Source organism: Orcinus orca, chromosome 16 (genome assembly GCF_937001465.1).
Source record: "Orcinus orca chromosome 16, mOrcOrc1.1, whole genome shotgun sequence".
NCBI classification, from domain to species: domain Eukaryota; kingdom Metazoa; phylum Chordata; class Mammalia; order Artiodactyla; family Delphinidae; genus Orcinus; species Orcinus orca.
The window spans coordinates 15,555,312-15,578,734 of NC_064574.1; the positions used below are offsets into that span (position 1 = coordinate 15,555,312).

A 23,423-nucleotide genomic window follows, 5' to 3' on the forward strand; every position below is an offset into this window, starting at 1 on the left:
GTGTGGATGGCCAGGATCCCCCAGCCTCCCGGGGACTCCGTTCTAAGCGGGATGGCTGAGCCAGCGGCGCTAGGACCCCTGGGCAGAGCCTCGGGGAAGGGAGTCAGGGGGGAAGTACCTTACATGGTGCCCCCGCAGTCACCATCTGAGCCCGCTGCCCAAAATAGCCCCCGGCGCCCGCTGGCCTGCCTCATGGCTGGGAGATGGCTGCTGCCTCCGACCCCGTGGAATTGGGTGCGCCCTGGGGCCCCGCGCGCCCCGAGCCCCCTCCCACCCGCTTCCACCCGGTACACGGTGCCAACATCCGCGTGGACCCCTCCGGGACGCGGGCCACACGCGTGGAGAGCTTCGCCCACGGCGTGTGCTTCAGTCGCGAGCCGCTGGCCCCCGGCCAGGTGTTCCTGGTGGAGATCGAGGAGAAAGAGCTGGGCTGGTGCGGGCACCTGCGCCTCGGCCTGACTGCGCTGGACCCCGCCAGTCTGGCCGCCGTGCCCGAGTTTTCGCTGCCCGACCTGGTCAGCCTCGGCCACACCTGGGTCTTCGCCATCACGCGCCATCACAACCGCGTGCCCCGGGAGGGCCGCCCGGAGGCGGAGGCGCTGGCCCCCAGCTGCCCCCCAGCCCTCCTGGTGGAACCGCATCTGTGCATTGAGCAGTTTCGCATTCCCCGCGACCGCCTGGTGGGCCGCAGCCGTCCCGGGCTGTACAGCCACCTCTTGGACCAGCTCTATGAGCTGAACATGCTGCCTCCGACTGCACGTCGGAGCCGCCTGGGCGTTCTCTTCTGCCCGCGCCCCGACGGCACGGCTGACATGCATATCGTCATCAACGGCGAGGACATGGGCCCCAGCGCCCGGGGGCTGCCAGCCGCCCAGCCCCTCTACGCGGTGGTGGACGTCTTCGCCTCCACCAAGAGCGTGCGCCTGGTCCAGGTGGAGTATGGCTGTAGGTATCCCACACCCTGGGCAGCGACCCCTCCTGGCCTACTGTTGGGACAGGAACCTGCTAGGGCTCCTGAAACAGGTAGCAAGGCCTTGGTTTGTCCAGCATTATTTTAGAAGCTGGGAAATCTGACTTCAGATTCTGCCTCTACTTGTGATCTTGGACAAGTCACTTTCCCTGGCTCTGGGCCTCAATTTACCCATCTTGGCTGTGATTGATTAGGATGCCCTCCAACTCCCTTTCTGGCTTTGCCAATATTTTCTGCATTAACCTAGGGCATGAATTCTACACCGATTTTAGATTTTGGTCCTCTTTGAGAATTATGTGCTCTTTTATTAGACAAATGCTCATCAATTTGGGCATACCAGTTTAAAGGCATCACTTTTAAACCCCATGTGAGAGCTTCTTAATCCTGAGGTCTGGTTCATGATAGCCCTGTTAAGCCTTTTATTTATCCATCTGATGACATTTTACGAATACAGTAAACGAGAACCCTCTCTGTGTCGGGCCTGTGCAGGAGGCTGGGGGTTGCACAGGTAAATCAGATGCCACCCCTGACCCCAGAAGCTGCTAAGCGAGGGGGAAGGGAGCAGGATGGGTGCTATAATGGAAATAGGGCTGCAGAACTGGGAAAGTGTTGCAAAAGAGGTGCTTATCTCAGTCCTGTGAATAGCCCCATGCCAGGCTGGGCCTGGAGAGTGAAGGGACTTGCCCAAGTCAACGACAAAGAGGGGACCAAGACCTAGATCTAGGTCTCAGCCTCGGCCCAACCCTCCTGTTTCCTTTTGCCTTTGACAACCTTCTTTCCACAGTGCCGTCCCTGCAGACCCTGTGCCGCCTAGTGATCCAGAGGAGTGTGGTGCACCGGCTGGCCATTGACGGGCTCCACCTGCCCAAAGGACTTAAGGATTTCTGCAAGTATGAGTGAAGGCCTGCAGCCACCCTGGAGCAGGGCCACGTGAATGCATCCTGGCCCCAGAGGTGTGGCTGCCCTGAAGCTGGCCATACTGATACCAGCCAGGATGGAAATAAACACAGTCGTTGCTGATGCTGATCCTTGGAGGGTCTCCTTGCCCCTGAAGCCTGTGAGGGGCACTTCTTTTAGAATCACTGGGGGTCAGCAGGGTAGACGAGAGAATGAGAGCATTTTGACATCACCTAGACCAGTGGTTCCTAGCCTGGCTACTCATTATCTGGGATACTTAGATTGCTGGTGCCCCAGATGCCATCTCTGGAGATTCTCATTTGATTTGTCAAAGGATGAGGGCTAGACATTGTTTTTGTAAAAGCTCCCCTAGAGATTCTAAGGTGCAGCCAGGATTGAGAAGCATTTCCCTAGAACAGAGGTCTCAGGTTTGGCACATGTTATAACCACTTGAGGAACTTTGAAAAAATACTGCTCACTGGGATTATGATTTAATTGACCCTGGGATAAGTCTGGGCATCAGGATTTCTAAAAGCTTCCAAGAGCATCTAATGTGCAGCTCGGGATGAGAACCAGTGCCCTAGACCAAGTACTTCATTTCACAGATGGGAACCTGAAGCCCAGAGATGGGAATGTATTTGTCCAAGGTCACACAGCAAATGAATGAATGCAGAGTATTCCTTCTCTCACCCTACAGGGCACAAAGCATCAGACTCCTTGAATTGTATCGCTGATCATTTGCTTCCATACAAATGATCTTATTTGACCCTCATAACTTCTGGTGAGGTAGTGGGCAGTCATTACCCGCATCTTACAGCTGAGGATGTCAAGGAACAAAACTGTCCAGGTGACTTGCCCAAGGTAAAGGCAAGAACCTAGAATGCCCAGTTCCTGGTCCAGTGCTCTTTTAATCCCATCCATTGTCATGTACACGTTCTAGAATGAACAGGTCAATGCCGTGAGCTGGGTTCCAGGTGTAAAAGGGAGGGACTATGAGGTGACATTCTAGAAGGGCGGAGAGGGTAGGACAGAAGGCAGATACCTGATCACTCACAAACAGGGGCTTCAGAGCAGCCATGTCCTATTTCATGTCTCCACAAACTCATCCAGGTCTTCCGCCTTCCGGCCAAGGTGAGAGGGGGCTCCTGGAACTGGAGGGTGTACTACAACTTCCCCTGAGAACCTGCTTCCTGGCTCTGGGGAGGTGGAGGTTCTGCTGGGCATTTTTGGGCTGGACCTGGAGTCAATTCTCTTGGAAGAAAGCTATTCCAGAAGTCCTTGCCAATAGCTACCCACTTGCTCATTCATTCATTCAGCAAACACTTCTCCATCACCTGTCTGCATTAGAGACTGACTGGGGCTGTGGCTATGAGTAAAACCTAATTCCCAACCACTGGACAGCCCTCTTGGGCTGGTCTTAATTGCCCCTGATCCCAGAGCTCTGCTCCTATGCCCTGCCCCTCAGGGCCTCCTCCACAAAGAGACCAAGAATAACATTCCATCCCATTCCTGTCTCTGCAGGTGGGGCTGCTTCTCTGGGCTCATCCCTTGGCCTCTGTAGTCCTGTAGAGCCAGTGGTGGTGGCCTCTGGTGGACAAGGCCCACTGAGCCAGAAAGCTGAGCAGGCGACACCAGTGCCTGAAGTGCCAGAAGCCAGGGGCTGCCCTGGGGGGGCTCGCTGGGAGCCACTGCAGCGGAAGGAGTACAGCCGGAACTGCCACAAATTCCCCCACGCGAGGCAGCCGGAGCGCCTGGGCTGGGAGGATGGCTGCTCCAGAAGCAGAGCTCCCTACCTGGGCAGCCCCAGCAGGCCTGGGCCCCTGCTGCTGTGTGGGCTGCCCTCTGAGACAGGAGGGAAGGAGGCTGGGCCCCAGCCCGACATCTGCATCCTTACCTTGGCCATGATGATCGCTGGCATCCCCACCGTGCCTGTCCCAGGCCTACGGGAAGAGGACCTGATCCGGGCAGCTCAAGCTTTCATGATGGCCCATCTGGAGCCAGCGGGGGCTGTGGAGGGGGCACGGTGGCCCTAGTGAGATCCCGGAGGGGCCAGCCTCCTGGCTCCTGCTTGTAGCGGGATGAAATAGCACCAGACACATAGGGTGGCTTCTCCGTATGGTTTTTGGGCAGGCAGGGTTGGTGGGTGTCTATGGCAGGGATGCGGATAGGGTGGTGGTTTGAGCCATTCTAACAAACACCAGCCCATCAGGGCCCGGACCCCAGGAAGTTTCCAGAAACCGTTAAGCCATGCCATAGGTCTTGTCAGATTGGTTACAATAAAAATTACCAAGGTAGGAGGCCCTGCTTGGAGAGTGGAGGCTTTTTTTTTTTTTTTTTTTTTTTTGTGGTACGCGGGCCTCTCACCGCTGTGGCCTCACCCGTTGCGGAGCACAGGCTCCGGACGCACAGGCCCAGCGGCCATGGCTCACGGGCCCAGCCGCTCCGCGGCATGTGGGATCCTCCCGGACCGGGGCACGAACCCGTGTCCCCTGCATCGGCAGGCGGACTCTCAACCACTGCGCCACCAGGGAAGCCCTACGGAGACTTCTTTTTGTACTGTTTTGGTACTCGATCAAAAGTTCTTGTACAAAGCCCTAGGCAAGGTGACTTTTCCTCTTGCCTTTTGTTTCTCACCCTGCTGAGGACAGGTGATAGGACCACAGGCAAGGAAGGAAAATTAACTCTTACTTGAGCACCCACTGGGCATCAGGCCCATTACATGCCCACTTAACCTTTAATCTTACCAGTGCTCTGCGGATCTCCATTTTTACAGATGAACAAATTGAGGCTTAGAGAGGTGACGTGACTTACGTCACATAGCTAGTAAAAGGCAGCACCAGCCCTCAAAAATCAGACAGGGAAGATACCAGGATTTGCATGTAATGTCAGACTCCAAAGTCTATTCTTTCCATAGTATTTCCTAAACTGCTTTCTACAAGACAAAAAACTAGACAAATGCTAAAACAGACAACATTCAACTTTAATGACCTCAGGATGGGGCAGGGTGAGGGACAGTGAGGCTGGGAGCCTGGCTGAGCCGCTGCCTCTGGGGGCCTTTTCCTCTGTGGGTGAGGTGTCAGCTCATGACTGGGGAAGCTGTTACCAAGTCCCGACCCTTGATCTCCACTCAGTGTCTTATCCCTTATCTTACAGCAGGGGTTACCTGTTTTTATAAAGCCCTTGAGCTAAGAACGGTTTTTACCTTTTGAAAAGGTTGTTAAAAAGGGGAAAAAAAAAAAAAAAACCCACACAACAAAAACAAAGAACCAGGAATATACAACAGAGGCTCTACGTGGCCAGCAAGTCTAGAATATTCACTAGCGGGCCCTTTATGGGAAAGGTTTGCCGCCTCCTGTCTTAGGGAACTAGACACATTGTAGGTAGCAGGCTGCAGTGGAAGAGAAAACCTTTGTCCTTCTTCCCTGGAAGGAGGGCCCGTGGAAGTACGACTGTGTGAATGTGTGTGTGGGTGTGTGTAGGGGGGGTGTGAGCACATACTTTGCGGATGAGCACCTCTGGGCGTCGGGCGTAATCAGAGTTGGACCTGCTCGTAAGGGCCGATCCAGCTGTCGGCCAGCTCGCGCAGGGTGCTGTACCGCCGTTCAAACTCCTCCTGACTGCAGTGCTGCAGGAGCTGACCCACCTCCTCCGTGAGGAGTGCCACGGCCAAGTGCTTATCCAGGGTCTCACTCCACTTGCTGCCCACAATGTCACCGAGGCTGGCAGCACAGCCTGCCGTCCACTCAGCTGGCAGCATGTCTGGCTGGAGCACCTGGCGGCGGGCACTGAGCATGGTGAGGATGTGGCGGCAGGGCAGGCGGAAGGCCTGGTTAAAGTAGCAGCTGCAGCTGGCCGGGGTCTGGGGCTGCACCCTATGGGTGTCCTCCAGGATCTGTATGTTCACCTTTTCGGAACCAGAGCCGATGAGGTGCATGGATTTCTGGACCACGGCAAGCTCGCCCAGGCAGAGCTGGGCGGCCGGCCCCGTGCAGATGGCATTAAGGGAGTATTGGATGCGGGCTTCTACCAACTGTTCCACTTTGGGGCTTTCGGGGCTGCCATCCGAAGGGGGATGATTGTTCGGGGGACTCAGGCCCAGGCTGAAACTCGCCTTGTCTCCTGAGTTCTGCTGCAGGTATTGCAACAGGGCAGTCATGCCTTTTTCCACAGATGGGGTGGTGCCGAAGAACTGGCTGAGGACGTGGGCGGTGACCTCCAGGCCCTGGAAGTAGTGGCTGCTCTCCGCTCGGCTTCTCCAGCGGTGGGCCAACCAGATGCGGTCATTGAGCAGCCAGTGCGAGTGGAGCTCCGGCAGCTGGGCCGGCGGGATGCAGGTGCTCAGGAGTGTATACAATTTCCTCAGGTTTCCAGCTGTGGCCGAGCACATCGTGCTCTGCAGGGAGGTCAGGAGGACCCTCTCCACGGGCTGTTCGAGGGACAGTTGATAGAACTTGCCCTGGAAGAACTTACAGATGTGGAAGGCTGAGAGCAGGACCTCAGCTGTGGGGAACTCCATAGCGAGGGTGGGCAGCAGGAGGAAGTGGGGATCCACCAGGATGGTACAGACTCTCTCCCATGCTGGGTTAAACTTCTTGAATACCTGGAGCATCTGGGCCAAGCCTTCAGCATCCTCCTTGGCAGGAATGGCGAAGTAGACTGCCCGGGCAAGATGACCCTCCAGCTGCACCCGAGGTCCATCCACCAGGAAGGTATATAACACCTTGCCCCTTGGGTTATAGGTCCGGTGGATAAATAAGATTTCAGGAAAATGGGCAAAGACTCCCTGCATAAAGCAGCTTTGATAGTTGAGGGCATCTAACTGGGCAGTCTTGCTAAGCTGACAGAGCAGCAGAGGTGGGCTTGGGTCCTCAATCAGGAGCTCATTCAGCATTGTCAGGGCCATGGGGGAGATGGGAGACGTCTAGATGCCAAGGTCAAAATATCTGCTCTGTGAGGCTGCTGTATGGAAGGCTCTCACTCTCTCTCAAGCTCCAACTAAGTTGAGGCTTGAGGCCGGACTGCAGTTCCCAGATCTCGCTCCAAAGCTGGGCCTATGGAGAGGAACAGAGGTTTAAGGAGACAGTAGGGGCTTGACTCTTCAATTACGCATCCAGACATTTTATTGCTGATACTGTGTATCAGCACTGTTCTGGGGGATATGCAATAAACATGTAAACAAACAAGGATATATCAGATAATGAAGTTTACGAAGACCACAAAACAGGGTAATAGTAAGCTGGAGGAGGGAAGGATACTTTAGCCAAAGTAACCAGTGAAGTCCTCTCTGGGGGGTGGTGGGAGGATGACTTGGAGCTGAGAGCTAATTGATAAGAAGCCAGCACGGAAAGATTTGGTTCCATGAGATTTAAATGAGTGTGAAGGCCGGAGCTGCCTTTTTTTTTTTCCCCCTTAAAGAGCATTTTAAATATTTGTATTGCACTTTATATTTACAAATTACTTCTTGGCCTCCATTCTTTCATTGGTCCTGGTATATACAAGAGAACTGCAATTGCCCCAAACTTGCTGGGTGATCTTGGGCAAGTCAGTGACCTCTCTGAGCTTCAGTCCCTTCAACCATAAAACAGGATTAACAAATGTTCATAGTCTCTTCTCCCTCCACGTAAATCCCTCTATTAACTGCAATACTATGTTCACGTTTCCTCTATTTAGCCCCCAAACCGGGTTACCGTCTCCATTTTACAGATGAGAAACTGAGGCTCAAAGAGGTTAAGTGACGTGCCCACCATTACTCTATAAGTAGCTGGAAGTTGAGTCTTTGGCTCGGGATTCTGGTTGCTTTCCACGTACCTGAGGTTCACAAACCAGAGACAGAGAGAGGATGTGCCCTCTGACCTCTCACCTCTAACCCGGGTGGGAGGATGTGGATGTCTGACATTCCCATTCGGAGTCTGGCCGGAGCCAGAAGAGAAGTCAACCTCCCACCCCTTTGGGAGCTGTGTCATGGTGACTGCGGTCACCAGCTGCCTCACACCTCCACCCCTTCAGAAATTACTCACCCACAGCTTGGCTCCGTCGCCATTTCTCCCTATTTGACCCCGACTCTGACTCTGACTGACCTCTGGGCTCACCAACCGCGGCGCCAGCTTCGCCGTGACTCTGGCCAATGGCCTGAGGAATTTGCTTCCGGTCTTTGGCGCTCCGACCAACCGTAGCCCGACGACTCGTGGGCGGGTGCCGTTACCAGAGATACGAGGGGCCCGGCTGGCGGCAACCAATGAAAGCCTGAAGACACTAGCATCCTGGCGAGTCTGAGCACTGAGGCTGAAACTTTGGAGCCTCACGTGTGGGAAGAGCACAGGAAGTGTGCGTTACTATGGAAACTCCCTCCGAAGCCAAAAAAAGAAAAAATAAATGGCAGTGTTTCACGGATTTTTTTCTTTTCTGGTCAAATTACAAAACCCCAGGAGGGTAGGAAGGGGTGCCTATGTAATGAATGGTACAGTGTCTTCTGCCTTATGGGGAAACTGAGGGCCAGGTCTCAAATTCCGCCTCTCCAACAGGGGTCAAGGGGCCCAACTCTTGGAATTAAAGAGACCCACACTTGAGAGAGCTGAACTCCGGTGTTGCCCAGCCCAACCCACTCCAGTATTTTGCTGGCGAGCTCCAGCACAGCGCTGTGACTGTTAAGGTCATCTTTTGACCTCGGTTCCCCTGAAGATGGCTCTTGGAAAGCTGGGTGGCTACCAGGCTTTAGGTGATTAAGACTGCAAACTACCAACAACAAAAGCCTGTGTTGGTGCTTAAAACTGCATTGAATCTAGAGGGTAAATTGGAATTAGAACAGGCCAACACACTAATTTTTACAGATGAGGAAACTGGGGTCAAAGAAATTAGGGACTTGCCCACAGTCTCCCAGCAAGTTGAGGGCAGTCAAGTCTCAGACCCAGGTTTCTTCCCTCCCAATCTATTTGGCTTCTTCCTGCTAGAATATGAGGCAGCCTGAAATCAATGTTGAAGGCTCTGTTGCAGGAAGAGGGTGAAGTAAGGGGCCGATTGCTACTCATTGAATCTGAGGTGTCAGGCTCCATTTGGTTCCACAACCCCCATCCGATTCCTTCCCTGTTCAGGCAGAACGCATTTCTCCTGCTTCTTTGATTTTATTTAAAAAGCAAAAACAAAACAAAAACTTTAATATGAATAAAAATAGGTACAAATAACAAATTCTTTGTAAAGAGCAGCAACAGCCAAGGATCACCCTCCTTCCTTTCGTCCCTGAAACCAGGCTCTTCTGTCAGGTCCGTTTTATCTCACCCTAACCTGGGGCAGGGTTTCATCTCTATGTAGTGAATAAGATCTAAATTCAGGGGTTGAGGGAGAACGAGGGACGACCCTTCAGCATGGAGATAACTTTGGCCTTGAACAATGAATGAGGCTCCCGAGGAAAATCAAAGGTAGGGCAGAAAAGGGGTAGATTCAAAGGACTGTCACACAGTGGGGCTCTTCTTCTTCCTGTTGGAACAATTTTCCTCACCCTACCTAGGAAGACATTGGTTAAAACGCTGACACCTAGCATGTCCTGCCTGCTTTGAGCTCTCAGACTTCCAGGGAGAGTGGTCTGTGGCCCATTGCGCCAGTGCAGGTGCTTCAATCGTGAATTGTGGCTCCAGGAGGAGCGAGTCCCTCCCCTTCCTCCTGCTTTCCCCAGAGGAAAGGGAGGCGGCCCACATCCTTGAAGTCCCCCAGCTGCTGACTGGGCTCAGGAGGCTGGCAGGAGGCCGCCCAGATGTCCACAATCTTGCGCAAGGTGGAACAGCGCTCCTCCAGCTCTGGTCCCTCGCTCTGCATCAGCAGGTTCGCGAGCTCCCTGCTTAGGTCCTGAATCATGTCGTTCCGTCCTTTCTCCCCTGGCTGGCCTGCATTCGGTATCAGGACAGGGTCCCGGAGCTCCCCGCTGGGCCCGAGGAGGTGCTGGTACCTCTTCTGCCACCGGCGGCACACCATGGCTTCGCCCACGGGCCTCTGGCTGGTGTGCAGCAGCGCCAAAATGTGCCGGCATGGCAGGTGGTACCGCTGTTGAAAGGAGCAGCTGCAGCTGCAGCCGTCCTTGCTCGCCTGGTGGGAGTCCTCTAGCAGCTGCACGTCCACGGAGCAGCCAGCCACGTCCACCAGGTGCGTGGAGTTCTGTACCACCGCCCACTCATTGTGGCATAGCTTGTAGGCCAGATCGGAGCCACTCTGGAGTAAGGAGTCTAGCATGCCGCCCTGGGAGGGCTGTCCCTGGGGCTGCTGCTGCGGCGCCCGCACCTGCTGCAGCTCTGGCTGTGCCTCTTGCATGGGCAGCCTGATGAAGCTCCCTCCACAGATTCCAGAAGCCTTCTTGGACTTTGGTGCCTTGCTTGCTGACCGGGCTCTCTTTAACCTGGGGGGAGCAGTGGGAAAGTTCTTCAAGCCTTTGGTGTTAAAGAAGTCTATGTAATCCACAAAGCGGAGGATGCAGTCCAGCAGGGACTGCTGTTCCCGGAAGAGGCTCGACACCTTGCTGGTGACGACGTCCAGGCTGTCCATGTAGGTGTTACAGGCGTGCAGGCCCTTCCTGACGTGCATGTACCACAGCAGTTCACACGAGAACCAGTGGGCCTGAAGGAAGCTGAAGAGCTGCTCGTTGAGCAAGACTTGGGACATCTGGCAGAGATTTTGCAGGCTGGCCTCAGAAGTGACAAACACGGCCTCCCGCAGGGCTTCTTTCATGAGCCTTTTAAAGGATGGATCTGCTGAACTACGATGCAACTTCTTCTCCAAGAGTCGGGTCGTGTGATAGATGGAGAGGAGGATGCGGGCAGCAGGGAAGATCTCCTGCAGGATGGCTCGATGAGGGAAGGACGGGTCCACGAAGACCACCTTGACCTTGGGCCAATCTGAGTTGAACTCTGTAAAGATACTCAGCATCTTGGCCACGGAGGTGGCTGTCTCGGACTTGAGCACCGCAAAGTGTACCACTCGCCCCTCTCGTTCCTTGCTCTCCACCAAGAAAGCGTAGAGGATGTGGCCCTGGGCATTCTCCACCCGGTGCAGCAAGAGATTCTCAGGGAAGCGGATGAAGAGGTCGCTCATCTTGCTGCTCTGGAAGCTGAGCCTGTCCAGGTCTTGGCTGCTGCCCACACTGAAGGAGGCCATGGAACCCACATCCACCTTAAGAAAGTTCTTCATCACTTTGGCTATCTTGGCCAGGTCAGAAGGAGTGATGCCCTCCTGCTCTGGCTTTGAGGGTGTTTGGACCTTATCTAAGCAAAATGATGGCTCAAACAGGGACTTCTCAGCTGTGCCAAGGTCTTTGTTGATCGTGGGCTGTGCAGACTGGAGTTTCTTCTGAGATTTGCCAGTGGCGTCTCCTCTAGGACCCGCGGTTTTGGAGTCAACGTGTATATGCTGTGTGTTGAGTTCACTGATAAACAGCCTATCCAGTTTCTCATTGTACCGCAGGAGCAAGTATGCTGGGCACATAGCTGCCGCTGCTGTTCTCTTCCTGTTTGACTGGGTCCGAATACAGACAAATTTCACCTGCACATATCTAGGGAAGGCAGAGGTGAAAATGAAAAAGGTGCTGACCACCCCCTTTCTCTTACAAGTCAACGCCCTGCAGGGACTTACAGCGGCTGATACATTTCCGGGAGACCACAGTGCAATACAGGAAGTAGGAAAGGTTTACATTTTCTCTCCAGTCCCAAAGTATTCAGGTCTTTCTTCAAGACCCCATCCAACTAAAACACCCTTCATGTTCATCTACAGAAGTTCTAAGCCCCAGCTCCTTTTATTTACTCTCATTTTCCCATCTGTAGTTGTCAACAATTCGATCTGAGGCAAAGGTACAAGGGAAAATAGATAAGAGGCAGCAGTAGAGCTGGTTACTCACTGTTTAAAGTGGCCCCTTCATTCCTGCCTTTAGGGAGCCATTGCCTCCTCTGCCTTCTCCTCTCGGCAGCAAAACTAAAAGAGGCCTCGGGGGTTAGGGTGTATCTGGGATCTGGGGTCACCGCTGACTTAAAGAAAAATGTCCACATCCTAAGAGAGTGAGAACCCCTGGGCTAGATGACCTTTAGGATCCTGCTAGCTTTCCATTCTAGGCTGAAAGTGCTGATTCAAAGGAGAACAGTAATTAAATTGAATATCTGCTCTTTTCCCCTTCCTATCCTCATTCAACCCATGTTTCAAGGCCCAAATCAGGCCCCACCTTCTCCAGGAAACCTTTATGGAGGCCCTCAAGCCACAGTAATTGCTCCTTACTTCAGATTCATAGCATTTATTTAAAGGAAAAGGCTTAGCAGATTTTCTGGGTAGCGGTAGTGGTTAAACGGTGGATATGCTGGAAGCTGACGCTCTGGATTTGAATCCAGGCTCTACCACTCAGAAGCTGTTTGACCTTGGGCAAGTCACTTCACCTCTCTGTGTGCAGAGTAACTGCACAACTCCTCATCATAAAATGAAACTAATTAGGGTTGTTATGAAAATTAAATAAGCCACAGACATAAGATTTAGCCCAGAGCCTGGTTCAGCCTTTCATTTATTCTAAATAAAAGTCATCTACTGTTACTACAGCTCCTAAGCCTTGGGACCTTTTCTTGGGCATTTATGCAGTGTCTTTCCAATTGGATGGGGTTGTTTTCAAGTGGCAAGAGCAAGTCAGTCCTCAGTGTATTCCAAGCACCTAACACCACTGCTGTTCCTTCAGCAGATGCTTGTGAAAGATGTGATGGATGAATGACTCAGGGACCACAGGTGGGCGGGACGGGTCACACCCCTGCCTCCTCAGAGAGTGTCCTAACCCAAAGATAGGGGAAGGGGGGAAAAATCTCAGCCCCTGGCATGACATGACACAGCCTGGGCATCTCACCAACTCCCTTCCAAACACTCTGGCCCAGCTGGTCCTGTTTGCTCATCCTGTGGGGAAGCTTAGAAAAATAGGAAGTCACGCCTGAAATAACAGGGCGGAGGGGCCTGAGGCTGAAAATGCCTGCATGTGTGGTGTGCGCAGTGCCAGGGCAGCAACACCGTCCCCAGCTCAGGGAGCAGCCCAGTAGCACGGCAAGGCCAGAGAGGGGTGACCGCGGTGTACCCTCTGCCTAACTCTTCCGCCTGTTTTCCACTGTCCCAACTGTCTTGTTTTATTGTACCCTAGAAAGACAAACTGTCTACTACTTCCCATGTTCACTACACTGTGTCTCACCTCGATGCCTTTGCTCGGGTTGTCTTTCTGTCTGGAATGCCCCACCCATCTGTCTTCATCTCAGAGCTAACTCATCCTTCAGGACTACATGCAACTACCATCTTTCCTAGGATGCCTCCCCCAAGCCCTCAGATTGGGCCCTACCCTTCTGCTGGCTCAACATCTTAGCATAGATCTTAGCTCATAACTTTATATTGACTTTACGTGTTCACAGTATATGCTTGTTAACCTATCTTTTTTTCCCAAAAAAAAGATACTGGTGAGTGCCAACCATAAAGCTCTTTCCACCTTTCCTGGTTCTATTAATGATTGCACCTCCCAGGGTGGAGACATTGGCATTCTTTTTAATTCCTCCTTCTCCATGTCTATATCCAGTGCGGTAAGTCTTTTAAATTCTTTCTTCCCACTATTACACATATTAAGAATTATTATATGCCAGGCTACATGTAAGCCCCTTACATGCATCCTTTTACACTAAGAAAAGGGTTCTATCATCCACATTTTACAGATGAGGCAACAGGCTTAAAGAGCTTCTCAAGGATGAGAATCTGGGATTTAATCCTCCAGCTAAAACTGGACGACCTGGGATGTGAACTAAGCCTGCTTGGCTACAGTCTATGTAGTTAACCATTATGTTGCCTGTCTTCTTTCAAAATACTTCTCCCTCTCTGAATTCTCATTTTTACCCTCCTCAACTTGACCCTCAATGCTTTGATTGTTCAGGTTCAATAACTTCCTTAAAGATCTCTAAACATACTGTCCTTGTTTGGTGCGTGACATGCACCATGCACGTCAAACTTAAAGGGTACTAGGTTAAAGCCTCTGTTATTTTTTCCTGCTTCCCTTAATCTTTTTTAATTTTAACTTTTAAATTTTTTGGCTGCACCATGCGGCTTGCAGGATCTTAGTTCCCTGACCAGGGATTGAACCCGGGCCCTCAGCACTGAAAGTGCCAAGTCCTAACCACCAGACCGCCAGGGAATTCCCCTGCTTCCCTTAATCTCTGGTATTGAGTATAATTTACACACAGTGAAATACACAAATCTTTTGTAAGAATTCTTTGAGCACTGTAGTAATTTTAATCTGTATTTATTTCTATCTCCCAGGTGAAAGCATAGACTCTCTTCAAGACAGGGATGGGGTTTTATACTTTTCTGAATCTCCCTTAGTGCTTACATCCAAGTGTGCTCAGCCAGGATCTGGAAGAAGGGAGTCAGCCAGTCTTGCTTCCTTTCAATGTTCTCTGTACATGTTTATTTCCTCTACCTGGACTGTGCCCCCAGTGTACTCCCAGTGCCTGGCACTGCACCTGGCACAGACTAGGTGCTCTGAACACACACCCTGAATGAACATTAAATGAGTGATTGCATGACACAGAAAATTCTCCTTTTAACATGAGTAGCACATTAGGAAGACCACTGGGAGAGTTCTGTCAGGTGACTTGGCTTCTATCCCAGCACTATTACTAACTATAACTTTGGACAAGTCCTTTGTTTAATTTCAAACATTTACTAAGTCCTACTATGTACCAAACACTATACTAGTTGCTCAGAAGGCTACAGAGACAAATTAGGTAGTCTCTACTCTCAAAGTCTAGTGAGCAGAGAGATTATTACACAGATGGCCAGTAAAGCCAAAACTAAGTGAATGGTTAAATAGAGGTACAAGCAATATACCTATAATTGAATAAAGAGTGATTTACCCTGACTATAGGGATTGGAACAGATCTAAAGCTTTTGATTAATTTCACATAAGATTTGTGTCCTTGTTGCATGTAAATTGCACCTTGAGCAACGAACAGAATTTTTACAGGTGGAGTCAAGCCATTTTAGACAACATAACCTGAGTTACGAACAAGACTCTGGAACCAGAAGATCTGAGTTTATATTCCAGCTTTACCACTTAGCTATGTGAACTTGGACAAGTCACTTCACTTCCTCTCAGCCTCCAATTCTTATCTATAAATATAGAAATAACAAGAGTACTGATCTACGAATAATCAGTACCTGATCCAAGAATAATCAGTACCACTAAAAGTGGATTCATTTAAAAGGCTGTGGCAGACAGAGAAAGATAACTACTGTATGATATCACTTATATGTGGAATCTAAAAAATACAACAAACTAGTGAATATAACAAAAAAGAAGTAGATTCACAGACAAAGGGAACAGACTAGTGGTTAACAGTGGGGAGAGGGAAGCGGGGAGGGAAAATATAGGGGGTAGGGGATTAAGTGGTACAAGGATATATTGTACAACATAGGGAATATAGCCAATATTTTATAATAAGTATAAAAGGAGTAAAACCTTTGAAAATTGTAAATCACTATACTGTACACCTGTAACTTATATAATATTGTACATCAACTATTCTTCAATTAAAAACAAAAAAAGGCTGTAGCAGGATTGGTTGGTGGCCAACCCAACATTCCTTAGCCCCCTCCTTCCTTCCTTCCTAACTGAAGGCCAATTATATTCAGGTTGCCATTCCTCTCCCACATAGCTAAGTGCTTCGGGGCTACTCTAAGCGAATTAAGGTAATCTCGTTAGGAATGGCCATGGATACTGGCCCAATTCTGCACAAAGAAACATGATAGGAAATGTGCAGGAAACCCAGGCAGGCTTTTGCCTCTGGATGTGACTCCTACATTTGTGCCATGTGGCGAGCCATCCTGAGGGCAACGCTGAGACCTGAGGATGGCAGAGTGGAAAGACGGGAAAAGCCTGGGCCGCTGAAACAATCACCTTCTCTGGGCTAAGAAATAATGCATTTTGAGTCAGGGTTTTTGGTTAATTACAGCCAAAAAAAACCTCGCCAGAAACCACATTTCACAGGAAATTAGTGGGAAAAAAAGATTTGAGCAATCTTTAAAAAAATGAGATGAAAATTATGAAAATATTATATTTAATGGAATTTAAGTTATAATGGCAGCTATCTGCCAATTCTTAGAATAATCAAAGAACCACTTAAAGCATCAACTTTTTTTTTTCTTGGTATATCTCCCCCAAACACTCCGATACTTTATTTCCTGTCTTACTTTTGCAATATGTAAGGGTCAATTTTACCAAAATATTCCTGGGCTTTATCACGTTTGCCAAGGGCCTAATTTAATTTTTTACTATGCAAATCCTTTGCTTTTCACGTCTGTACATATCATTGTCCTGCTGATTTCCCTTTCCATTTGTCAACTGGCATAAGGCTGCAGGTGATGTAAGGATTTCTCTATCATTACTTTCAGGGACTTCACCAAGTCCTACAGCTCTTGGAAGACATGCAATTTCAGTTTGCAATCAGTTTTATTTGCATTTTATAATCCTTATGTTTACCACATCTATTCATTTGCCAAAAACTCACTACCATAGATGTTGATGGAACCGGTAGGATAAGCAGGAAGGAATGACTAAGTAGTGACTAATTTTTAAAGTGGCTAGTTTGTTAGCAAGATTTGTGCTTTCCTACAGAGCCTTGTGATTAGTGATACATGGAAAAATGAAAACTCAGATAACAACGGCTTAGTTCAAAGAGTGTGATGAGGATTAAACAAAACAATGTCTGTAAAGCTCTCAGCAGAGTGTCTAGAACATGTTCCAAAAAAGTATTCAAAAAAGGTAGTTATTAAACTGAACAGCAATGGAGAGAGACATTGGAATACTTCACGGTTTGAAGACTAGCAATCCCCCAAAGACATAACAAAAAGAAAAACACAACAGCCTTATGTAAAAATATGGGAAGGGAAACTGGGCATAAAATCACAGAATCTCCCAGTCGATTGGGACTTTGGGTCATTTAGTAGTACCTCCCACAACACATTTTTCTGACTCTTAAAAGTACCGGGGCTTGAACTTCCCTGGTGGTGCAGCTTAAAAATACCGGGGCTTGAACTTCCCTGGTGGTGCAGCGGTTAAGAATCCGCCTGCCAGGGACTTCCCTGGTAGCGCAGTGGTTAAGAATCCGCCTGCCAATGCAGGGGATACGGGTTCAATCGCTGGTCCGGGAAGATCCCACATGCCACGGAGCAACTAAGCCCGTGCGCCACAACTACTGAGGCTGCACTCTACAGCCCGCGAGCCACAACTACTGAAGCCCATGCGCCTAGAGTCCGTGCTCCGCAACAAGAGAAGCCACCGCAATGAGAAGCCCATGCACCGCAAGGAAGAGTAGCCCCCGCTCACCGCAACTGGAGAAAGCCCGCAGGCAGCAACGAAGACCCAACGCAGCCAAAAATGATAAATAAAATAAAATAAAATTTATTTTTTAAAAAAGAATCTGCCTGCCAATGCAGGGGACACGGGTTCGAACCCTGCCCCGGGAAGATCTCACATGCTGCAGAGCAACTAAGCCCGTGCGCCACAACTACTGAGCCCGTGAGCCACAACTACTGAAGCCCGCGTGCCTAGAGCCCATGCTCCGCAACAAGAGAAGCCAACGCAATGAGAAGTCCGTACACTGCAACAAAGAATAGCCCCCGCTCGCCACAACTAGAGAAAGCCCACGCGCAGCAACGAAGACCCAACGCAGCCAAATTAATTAATTAATTAAATTTAAAAAAAAATACTGGGGCTTCCCTGGTGATCCAGTGGGTAAGACTGCACACCCCATGCAGGGGGCCCGGGTTCCATCCCTGGTCGGGGAACTAGATCCCGCATGCCGCACATAAGCCCGTATGCTACAACGAAGATCCTGCATGCCGCAACTAAGACGCGGGACAGCCTAAATAAATAAATAAATATTTATTTATTTAAGAAAAAAAAAACCTACTACTTTCCATCATGTACTCCAGTTATGACTTTGGCAAATATTTACTGAGCGCTATGCTTCAGCAACTGCATGTATTTAATCTTCACCACATCCTTCTCATTCTACAGAGGATGAAACTGTGTCATGGAGATTAAAAGTCTTGCCCAAGGTCAGAGTTAAAGCCTGTTTTTTTTTTTTTGGTTCTTTTATATATATATATATATATATATATATATATATATATATATTTTTTTTTTTTTTTTAATTTCTGGCTGTGTTGGGTCTTTGTTGCTGTGCATGGGCTTTCTCTAGCTGCCGTGAGCAGGGGCTACTCTTCATTGAGGTCTAACCACTGGACCGCCAGGAATTCCCTTTTACTACTATTTTAAAGAAATCATTATTTCTGTGATTAGAGTTTAATATTTGTCTCCCTGGCTGGAGGGGAAGCTCCATGAGGGCAGGGACTCAATTTATCTTTTCAACACTGTGTCTCAGACACTAGCATGGAGAAAGTTTTCAGTTAACGATTGGTAAAATCAATGAATTAAAGGGCTCATACAATGTAATAAGTGATGTAGAGTAATCTCCAAAATATGCTGACAAGTGAGAAAAGCAAAGGTGCAGAATGATGTGTATAAATAGTATGCAGCCACCTGTGTTAAAAAAAAAAAGGATGGAGCTCCCCTGGTGGCGCAGTGGTTGAGAGTCCGCCTGCCGATGCAGGGGACACGGGTTCGTGCCCCGGTCCGGGAAGATCTCACATGCCACGGAGCGGCTGGGCCCGTGAGCCATGGCTGCTGAGCCTGAGCATCTGGAGCCTGTGCTCCGCAACAGGAGAGGCCACAACAGTGAGAGGCCTGCGTACCGCAAAAAAAGAGGATACATATGTACACACAAGATATGTTTGTTCAGCTCATGCAGCTCAATATTAAAAAAGCAAACAACCCAATCAAAAAATGGGCAGAAGACCTAAATAGACATTTCTCCAAAGAAGACATACAGATGGCCAGGAAGCACATGAAAAGCTGCTCAGCATCACTAATTATTAGAGAAATGCAAATCAAAACTACAATGAGGTATCACCTCACACCAGTTAGAATGGGCATCATCAGAAAATCTACAAACAACAAATGCTGGAGAGGGTGTGGAGAAAAGGGAACCCTCTTGCACTGTTGGTGGGAATATAAATTGACACAGCCACTATGGAGAACAGTATGGAGGTTCCTTAAAAAACTAAAAACAGAATTACCATATGACCCAGCAATCCCACTACTGGGCATACTACCCTGAGAAAACCATAATTCAAAAAGACACAGGCACCACAATGTTCACTGCAGCACTATTTACAATAGCCAGGTCATGGAAGCAACCTAAATGCCCATCGAAAGACGAATGGATAAAGAAGATGTGCTACATATATACAATGGACTATTACTCAGCCATAAAAAGGAACGAAATTGGGTCATTTGTAGAGACGTGGAGGGATCTAGAGACTGTCATACAGAGTGAAGTAAGTCAGAAAAAGAAAAACAAATATCGTATATCAACGCATATATGTGGAACCTAGAAAAATGGTACAGATGAACCAGTTTGCAGGGCAGAAATTGAGACACAGATGTAGAGAACAAATGTATGGACACCAAGGGGGAAAAGTGGCAGGGGGTGGTGGTGGTGGTGGGATGAATTGGGAGATTGGGATTGACATATATACACTAATATGTATAAAATGGATAACAAATAAGAACCTACTGTATAAAATAATAAATAAAATTAAATTTAAAAAAAAGAGATATGTTTGTTCAGGCTCACGGGTATCTCAGGAAGATAATAGCCGTTGTCTCTAGATAACACAGTGGAAGGGACACTGACTTTTAGACCCTTTGATGTAATGTGAAATTTTTAAAAAATTAAATGACTATATTGACCACTCAAAAACAAATTCATTTATTAAATTGTTCAGCCTGCAAAAACAAAACCAATCCGAACCTCTAATCTGTTAGCTGAGTCCCTTCCATTCTCTTTCGCACTGCTCCAGCATAAATCTTCCTTCCAGCCAAGCACGTCTCCTCACTGCCTTCTAAGTACAGCAATATTAATATCTGCACTAGCTCACACACCATTTCTCCATCCAGGATGTTAACCTTCCTGTGATAGGCAGAATGGTCCCCCAAAAGACGTCCACTTCCTAATCTCTAAAACCTGTGAATATGTTAGGTTACATGGCAAAGGGGAATTAAGATTGCAGATGGAATCAAGGTTGCTAATTAGCTGATTTTTTAAAGGTAAATTATCCTAGATTATCTGCACAGGGTCCTAAAAAAATGGAAGAGGGAGGCAGAAGGGGAGCCAGAGAGGGAGATGGGACGAAGCAGGGTCAGAGTGATGTGATGTGAGGACTCCACCAACCACTGTTGGCTTTGAAGATGGAGGCAGGGGACCATGAGTGTGGGCAGCTTCTAGAAGCTGGAAAAGACTCGGAAACAGATTCTCCTCTAGGGACTACAGAAAGAAATGCAGCTCTGCTGACACCTTGGTTTTAGCCCAGTCAGATCTGTGCCTGACTTCTAACCTACAGAACAGTAAGATACTAAATTTTTGTTAAAACCACTATGTTTGTGATAATTTGTTAGAGCAGCAAATACACCGCCTGACACCTCCCCATCTATGGAGCCCAGCTCAAGTCTCCCTTTCTCACTTGCTTCCCTAGCCCACTGTGATTTTTCTCTGAGTCCCTGCAGCACCAGTTCCGCTGAATTACACATTTAACACTTGATGACTCATTCATTCAACAGTTACTTAAGGCCTGCTATAGGACAAGTCCTGTGCTAGACCCTGGAGACCATCCACCTGAAGGGTGTTTACGCGTGATTATGAGGTGTCTGGACTAGATTCTATGCAAGCAGCATGGTGTTAATCAGTGAGAATGCAAAAAATAGTAAACCAGAGTCCATCCCTGGAAGAGCTCAGCAAACCAGGGAAACCTCTGTAAACTGTGTTCCTTAACGATGTGCAAATAACTGTAACAGGCGCTGTCAGAACATAGAGTAGGAGCATCTAACCTAATCTTCAGGGAGTTAAGAAAGGCTTCCTGGAAATTATGCTAATAACTGAAGGAAAAGTAACAATTAGCTAAGACAGAGTTTTCCACAAGTAGCCCAAAATGACCTCAGATTATACAAGAATATTTAATAGTTATTTAGAAATATATACTATCCTTTTGCCACTATACTGTTACTTCTTATATATTATTGCTTAGATTGGTTCTAAAGCTTCTTTGAATATTAGAAGAATTTCAAGAAAAATGTTAAGTAAATTGTAGTTCAGGATATATAGTACAGAGAGGATAGTATAAAAACAACTAATGTTTGAGGAAAAGGGAGCTAAGATAAGTGGATGGGCAAGGTTATTCTAGCCAGCAGATGTCGTAAGTGCAAGGACCAGGAAGCTGTGGGCTTGGGACAGGAGCTGAATGTGGAGTAAGACCCGGTGTAGATGGAGCACATGGTGCAAGATGGGGAGGTCAGAAGGGTCAGATGGTCTGGCCAGCCAGCTTAGTAACAGTCCTGGACTTAATCATGAGGGCAACGGGAGGCTACTGCACTTTATCCGGACTGTAAGCAGTTTGAAAGCAGGGCATTTTTTGGTATTCTTTGGCTGCTTAGAAGGATGCTACCGGCAGAGATCAAAGTCCAAACACCTCACAATGGTACTTACAGACCTTTTACATAAACTGCAACTGACACAGCCTCCTGTCAAGCATGGCATCCCACACTGTTTCTCCAACATGCCACCTTCTTTGACGGATCTGTGCCCTCGCTCCACAGCTCCTTCTGGTCAAACCCCTCTGTGATACTTGATATTAACCATTGAACTTCTACACTAGCCCTGTGCTTTCATTCACAACCCAGCAGAAACCATTACTTCCAGTGCGAAGCCTTTCCCTTTCTTCCCAGGCATCTGTCACTTCTTCTGCACATCTCTTTTAAAGCATTTACCGCATACTAGTTGGTTTACCTAAGTCCAACTCTATGCCACCTCAAGCTCTTTGAGGGCAGGTTTAGTTACTTATTCATCTTTATGTTAGCTGTACCCAGCACAACACTGGACTTCAGAGTAGGGGAAAAAAACACAGCCTGCCTGCTTAGAGAGTGAGCTTTGGCCAAATGCCTCAACCCAGAGGTCTCAAACTCAGATACACTTTGACTCACTGAGCTGGCCTACAGAGTGTGTGATTACATTTGAATTGATTTTTTAAAAAAGTGGACACATTCGCATAAAGCCTGGATTGCTGACTCCACTTGTCCCAAATCTGGGAACACTGGATCTTCAGTTTCACATGGCAGCCACCAGCTGGAGTTAATTGGCCTGCTCGCCATTGTGCCCAGTTCACACTTCTGTTCTCCCTAGCACAAACACCTGGTGTTGGTTATTTCATCATTCCTTTTTGTATAAAGTTAAATTTTCTTACACTGGGATGTTTCACCTGAGTCCTTAAGGCAATTGAGTTTTCAACCCTTAGCTTAGCCTCCAAGCTTCTTTTCTCATCTGCCAAATGGAAAAAATAACATTTGCCTATAATTTTCAATACAGTCCTGTGGGGTAAAGCATACAGAACAGAGAACGCTGCCTGGGACATGGGAAGTGTTTGAAAAAAGGTTGTAAATCTCAGGAGCTCAAGAACAATTTACAGAACGAACAAGTGAATGAATGAATGAACAAACTACCCAATAAATGACCAGTGTTACTGCTTTGTAAAGAGAAGACTGATGAAGAAAATTCTCGCCAAGGCGTTTTTATCTATTTGTGAAGGCCATATTTTGTGTCTGGGATACGGTAGGTGCTCAAAAAATGGGACAAACTGCAGCTATTATGGATTCCATAAAAGCTGTGAATGAAGGCGTGAGTGAGGGAAGGTGAAGCGGGTGGTCAAAAAGCGATGCCTATGGAGCTTTTGCGCTTTTCACCAGGCACACAGCAGGTGCTCAATAAGTGCCTGTGGAATCCTCAAAGAGACAGGGGCCCAGCTGCACTCCCTCCTCCTCCAGGCCACCCTCCTGGGGACCATCCGGCCTCCTCCCCACCCTCCTGCCCCGCCCCCGCCCCTCCCTTACAGGATGTCCTCGCGGATGGAGGTGCCATGGTTGAGGTTGTGGAAGCGGACGGAGACGCAGTCCCTGAGAATGAAGGAGCACCTGTTCTCCTTTTTGTAGGCGCTGAAGCACTCCTTGAAGTCCTCGTAGGTCTTGAAGCAGCTGCCTAGCTCCATGGCCGCCCCCTCTGCCCACACCAGGGGCTGCACCAAGATAAACACCAGGGGTCAGAGGTCACCTCTGAGGGTCTACCGGCTGGCGTGGGCCCAGGACGCCTTAAGGGTGGGCCCCTATTGGGTGTCCTGTTAACGGAGCTCAGGAGAAGCCCTCGGCCTGAGAGGGTTACCGTAGGTTGGCGGGCGTCTTTGCTCTCTTGACAGAGGGGAAATGACACTCAGCCCTTATTATCCAGTCCCGGGGCTCCGCCCCCTCACTGTCACATCCAATCACACACGGGTTCCCCGGACTGGCACTCATTTTCTCCAATCGCTAGAGAGCAGGTAGGCACACTCACCCGAAGACTGACAGGATCACCGACCAATCATA

At 48.9% G+C, this 23,423-nt stretch overlaps 4 protein-coding genes across 5 annotated transcripts; 2 read left to right on the top strand and 2 right to left on the bottom strand.

The window, feature by feature from the left end:
* The first annotated feature begins 61 nt into the window (after positions 1 to 61).
* Positions 62 to 1,996, top strand: NEURL2 (neuralized E3 ubiquitin protein ligase 2). Its single transcript, XM_004272916.4, has 2 exons — positions 62 to 945; positions 1,755 to 1,996. Exons 1-2 carry the CDS (start codon positions 204 to 206, stop codon positions 1,868 to 1,870), a joined length of 858 nt encoding a protein of 285 aa, XP_004272964.1. The 5' UTR covers positions 62 to 203; the 3' UTR covers positions 1,871 to 1,996.
* A 154-nt stretch (positions 1,997 to 2,150) lies between these two features.
* On the top strand, positions 2,151 to 5,133 carry SPATA25 (spermatogenesis associated 25). Its single transcript, XM_004272993.3, has 2 exons — positions 2,151 to 2,998; positions 3,389 to 5,133. Exons 1-2 carry the CDS (start codon positions 2,944 to 2,946, stop codon positions 3,898 to 3,900), a joined length of 567 nt encoding a protein of 188 aa, XP_004273041.1. The 5' UTR covers positions 2,151 to 2,943; the 3' UTR covers positions 3,901 to 5,133.
* ZSWIM1 (zinc finger SWIM-type containing 1) lies at positions 5,097 to 8,239 on the bottom strand. The gene is made up of 2 exons (XM_033433827.2): positions 7,885 to 8,239; positions 5,097 to 6,918 (listed from the first exon to the last, which is right to left on the bottom strand). Exon 2 carries the CDS (start codon positions 6,768 to 6,770, stop codon positions 5,400 to 5,402), a length of 1,371 nt encoding a protein of 456 aa, XP_033289718.1. The 5' UTR covers positions 6,771 to 6,918; positions 7,885 to 8,239; the 3' UTR covers positions 5,097 to 5,399.
* Positions 8,240 to 8,965: 726 nt separating this feature from the next.
* ZSWIM3 (zinc finger SWIM-type containing 3) lies at positions 8,966 to 23,346 on the bottom strand. Of its 2 annotated transcripts, none has more exons than XM_033433826.2 (2): positions 22,980 to 23,346; positions 8,966 to 11,396 (listed from the first exon to the last, which is right to left on the bottom strand). In XM_033433826.2, the coding sequence occupies exons 1-2, from the start codon at positions 23,051 to 23,053 to the stop codon at positions 9,473 to 9,475; spliced, it is 1,998 nt and encodes a 665-aa protein (XP_033289717.1). In that variant the 5' UTR covers positions 23,054 to 23,346; the 3' UTR covers positions 8,966 to 9,472. The 2 variants fall into 2 exon arrangements, with proteins under 2 accessions (XP_033289717.1, XP_004273040.1); XM_004272992.4 differs by having other exon boundaries at positions 22,899 to 23,346.
* Positions 23,347 to 23,423: the final 77 nt, after the last annotated feature.

Excerpts from the sequence above, each read along its gene's own strand:
- NEURL2 (XM_004272916.4), top strand. The coding sequence starts at position 204 with ATGGCTGCTGCCTCCGACCCCGTGGAATTGGGTGCGCCCTGGGGCCCC. Across the intron at positions 946-1,754 it reads GGTCCAGGTGGAGTATGGCT|TGCCGTCCCTGCAGACCCTG; the intron begins GTAGGTATCCCA and ends TTCTTTCCACAG.
- SPATA25 (XM_004272993.3), top strand. The coding sequence starts at position 2,944 with ATGTCCTATTTCATGTCTCCACAAACTCATCCAGGTCTTCCGCCTTCC. Across the intron at positions 2,999-3,388 it reads TCTTCCGCCTTCCGGCCAAG|GTGGGGCTGCTTCTCTGGGC; the intron begins GTGAGAGGGGGC and ends CTGTCTCTGCAG.
- ZSWIM1 (XM_033433827.2), bottom strand. The coding sequence starts at position 6,770 with ATGGCCCTGACAATGCTGAATGAGCTCCTGATTGAGGACCCAAGCCCA.
- ZSWIM3 (XM_004272992.4), bottom strand. The coding sequence starts at position 23,053 with ATGGAGCTAGGCAGCTGCTTCAAGACCTACGAGGACTTCAAGGAGTGC. Across the intron at positions 11,397-22,898 it reads TCCATCCGCGAGGACATCCT|ATATGTGCAGGTGAAATTTG; the intron begins GTAAGGGAGGGG and ends TGCCTTCCCTAG.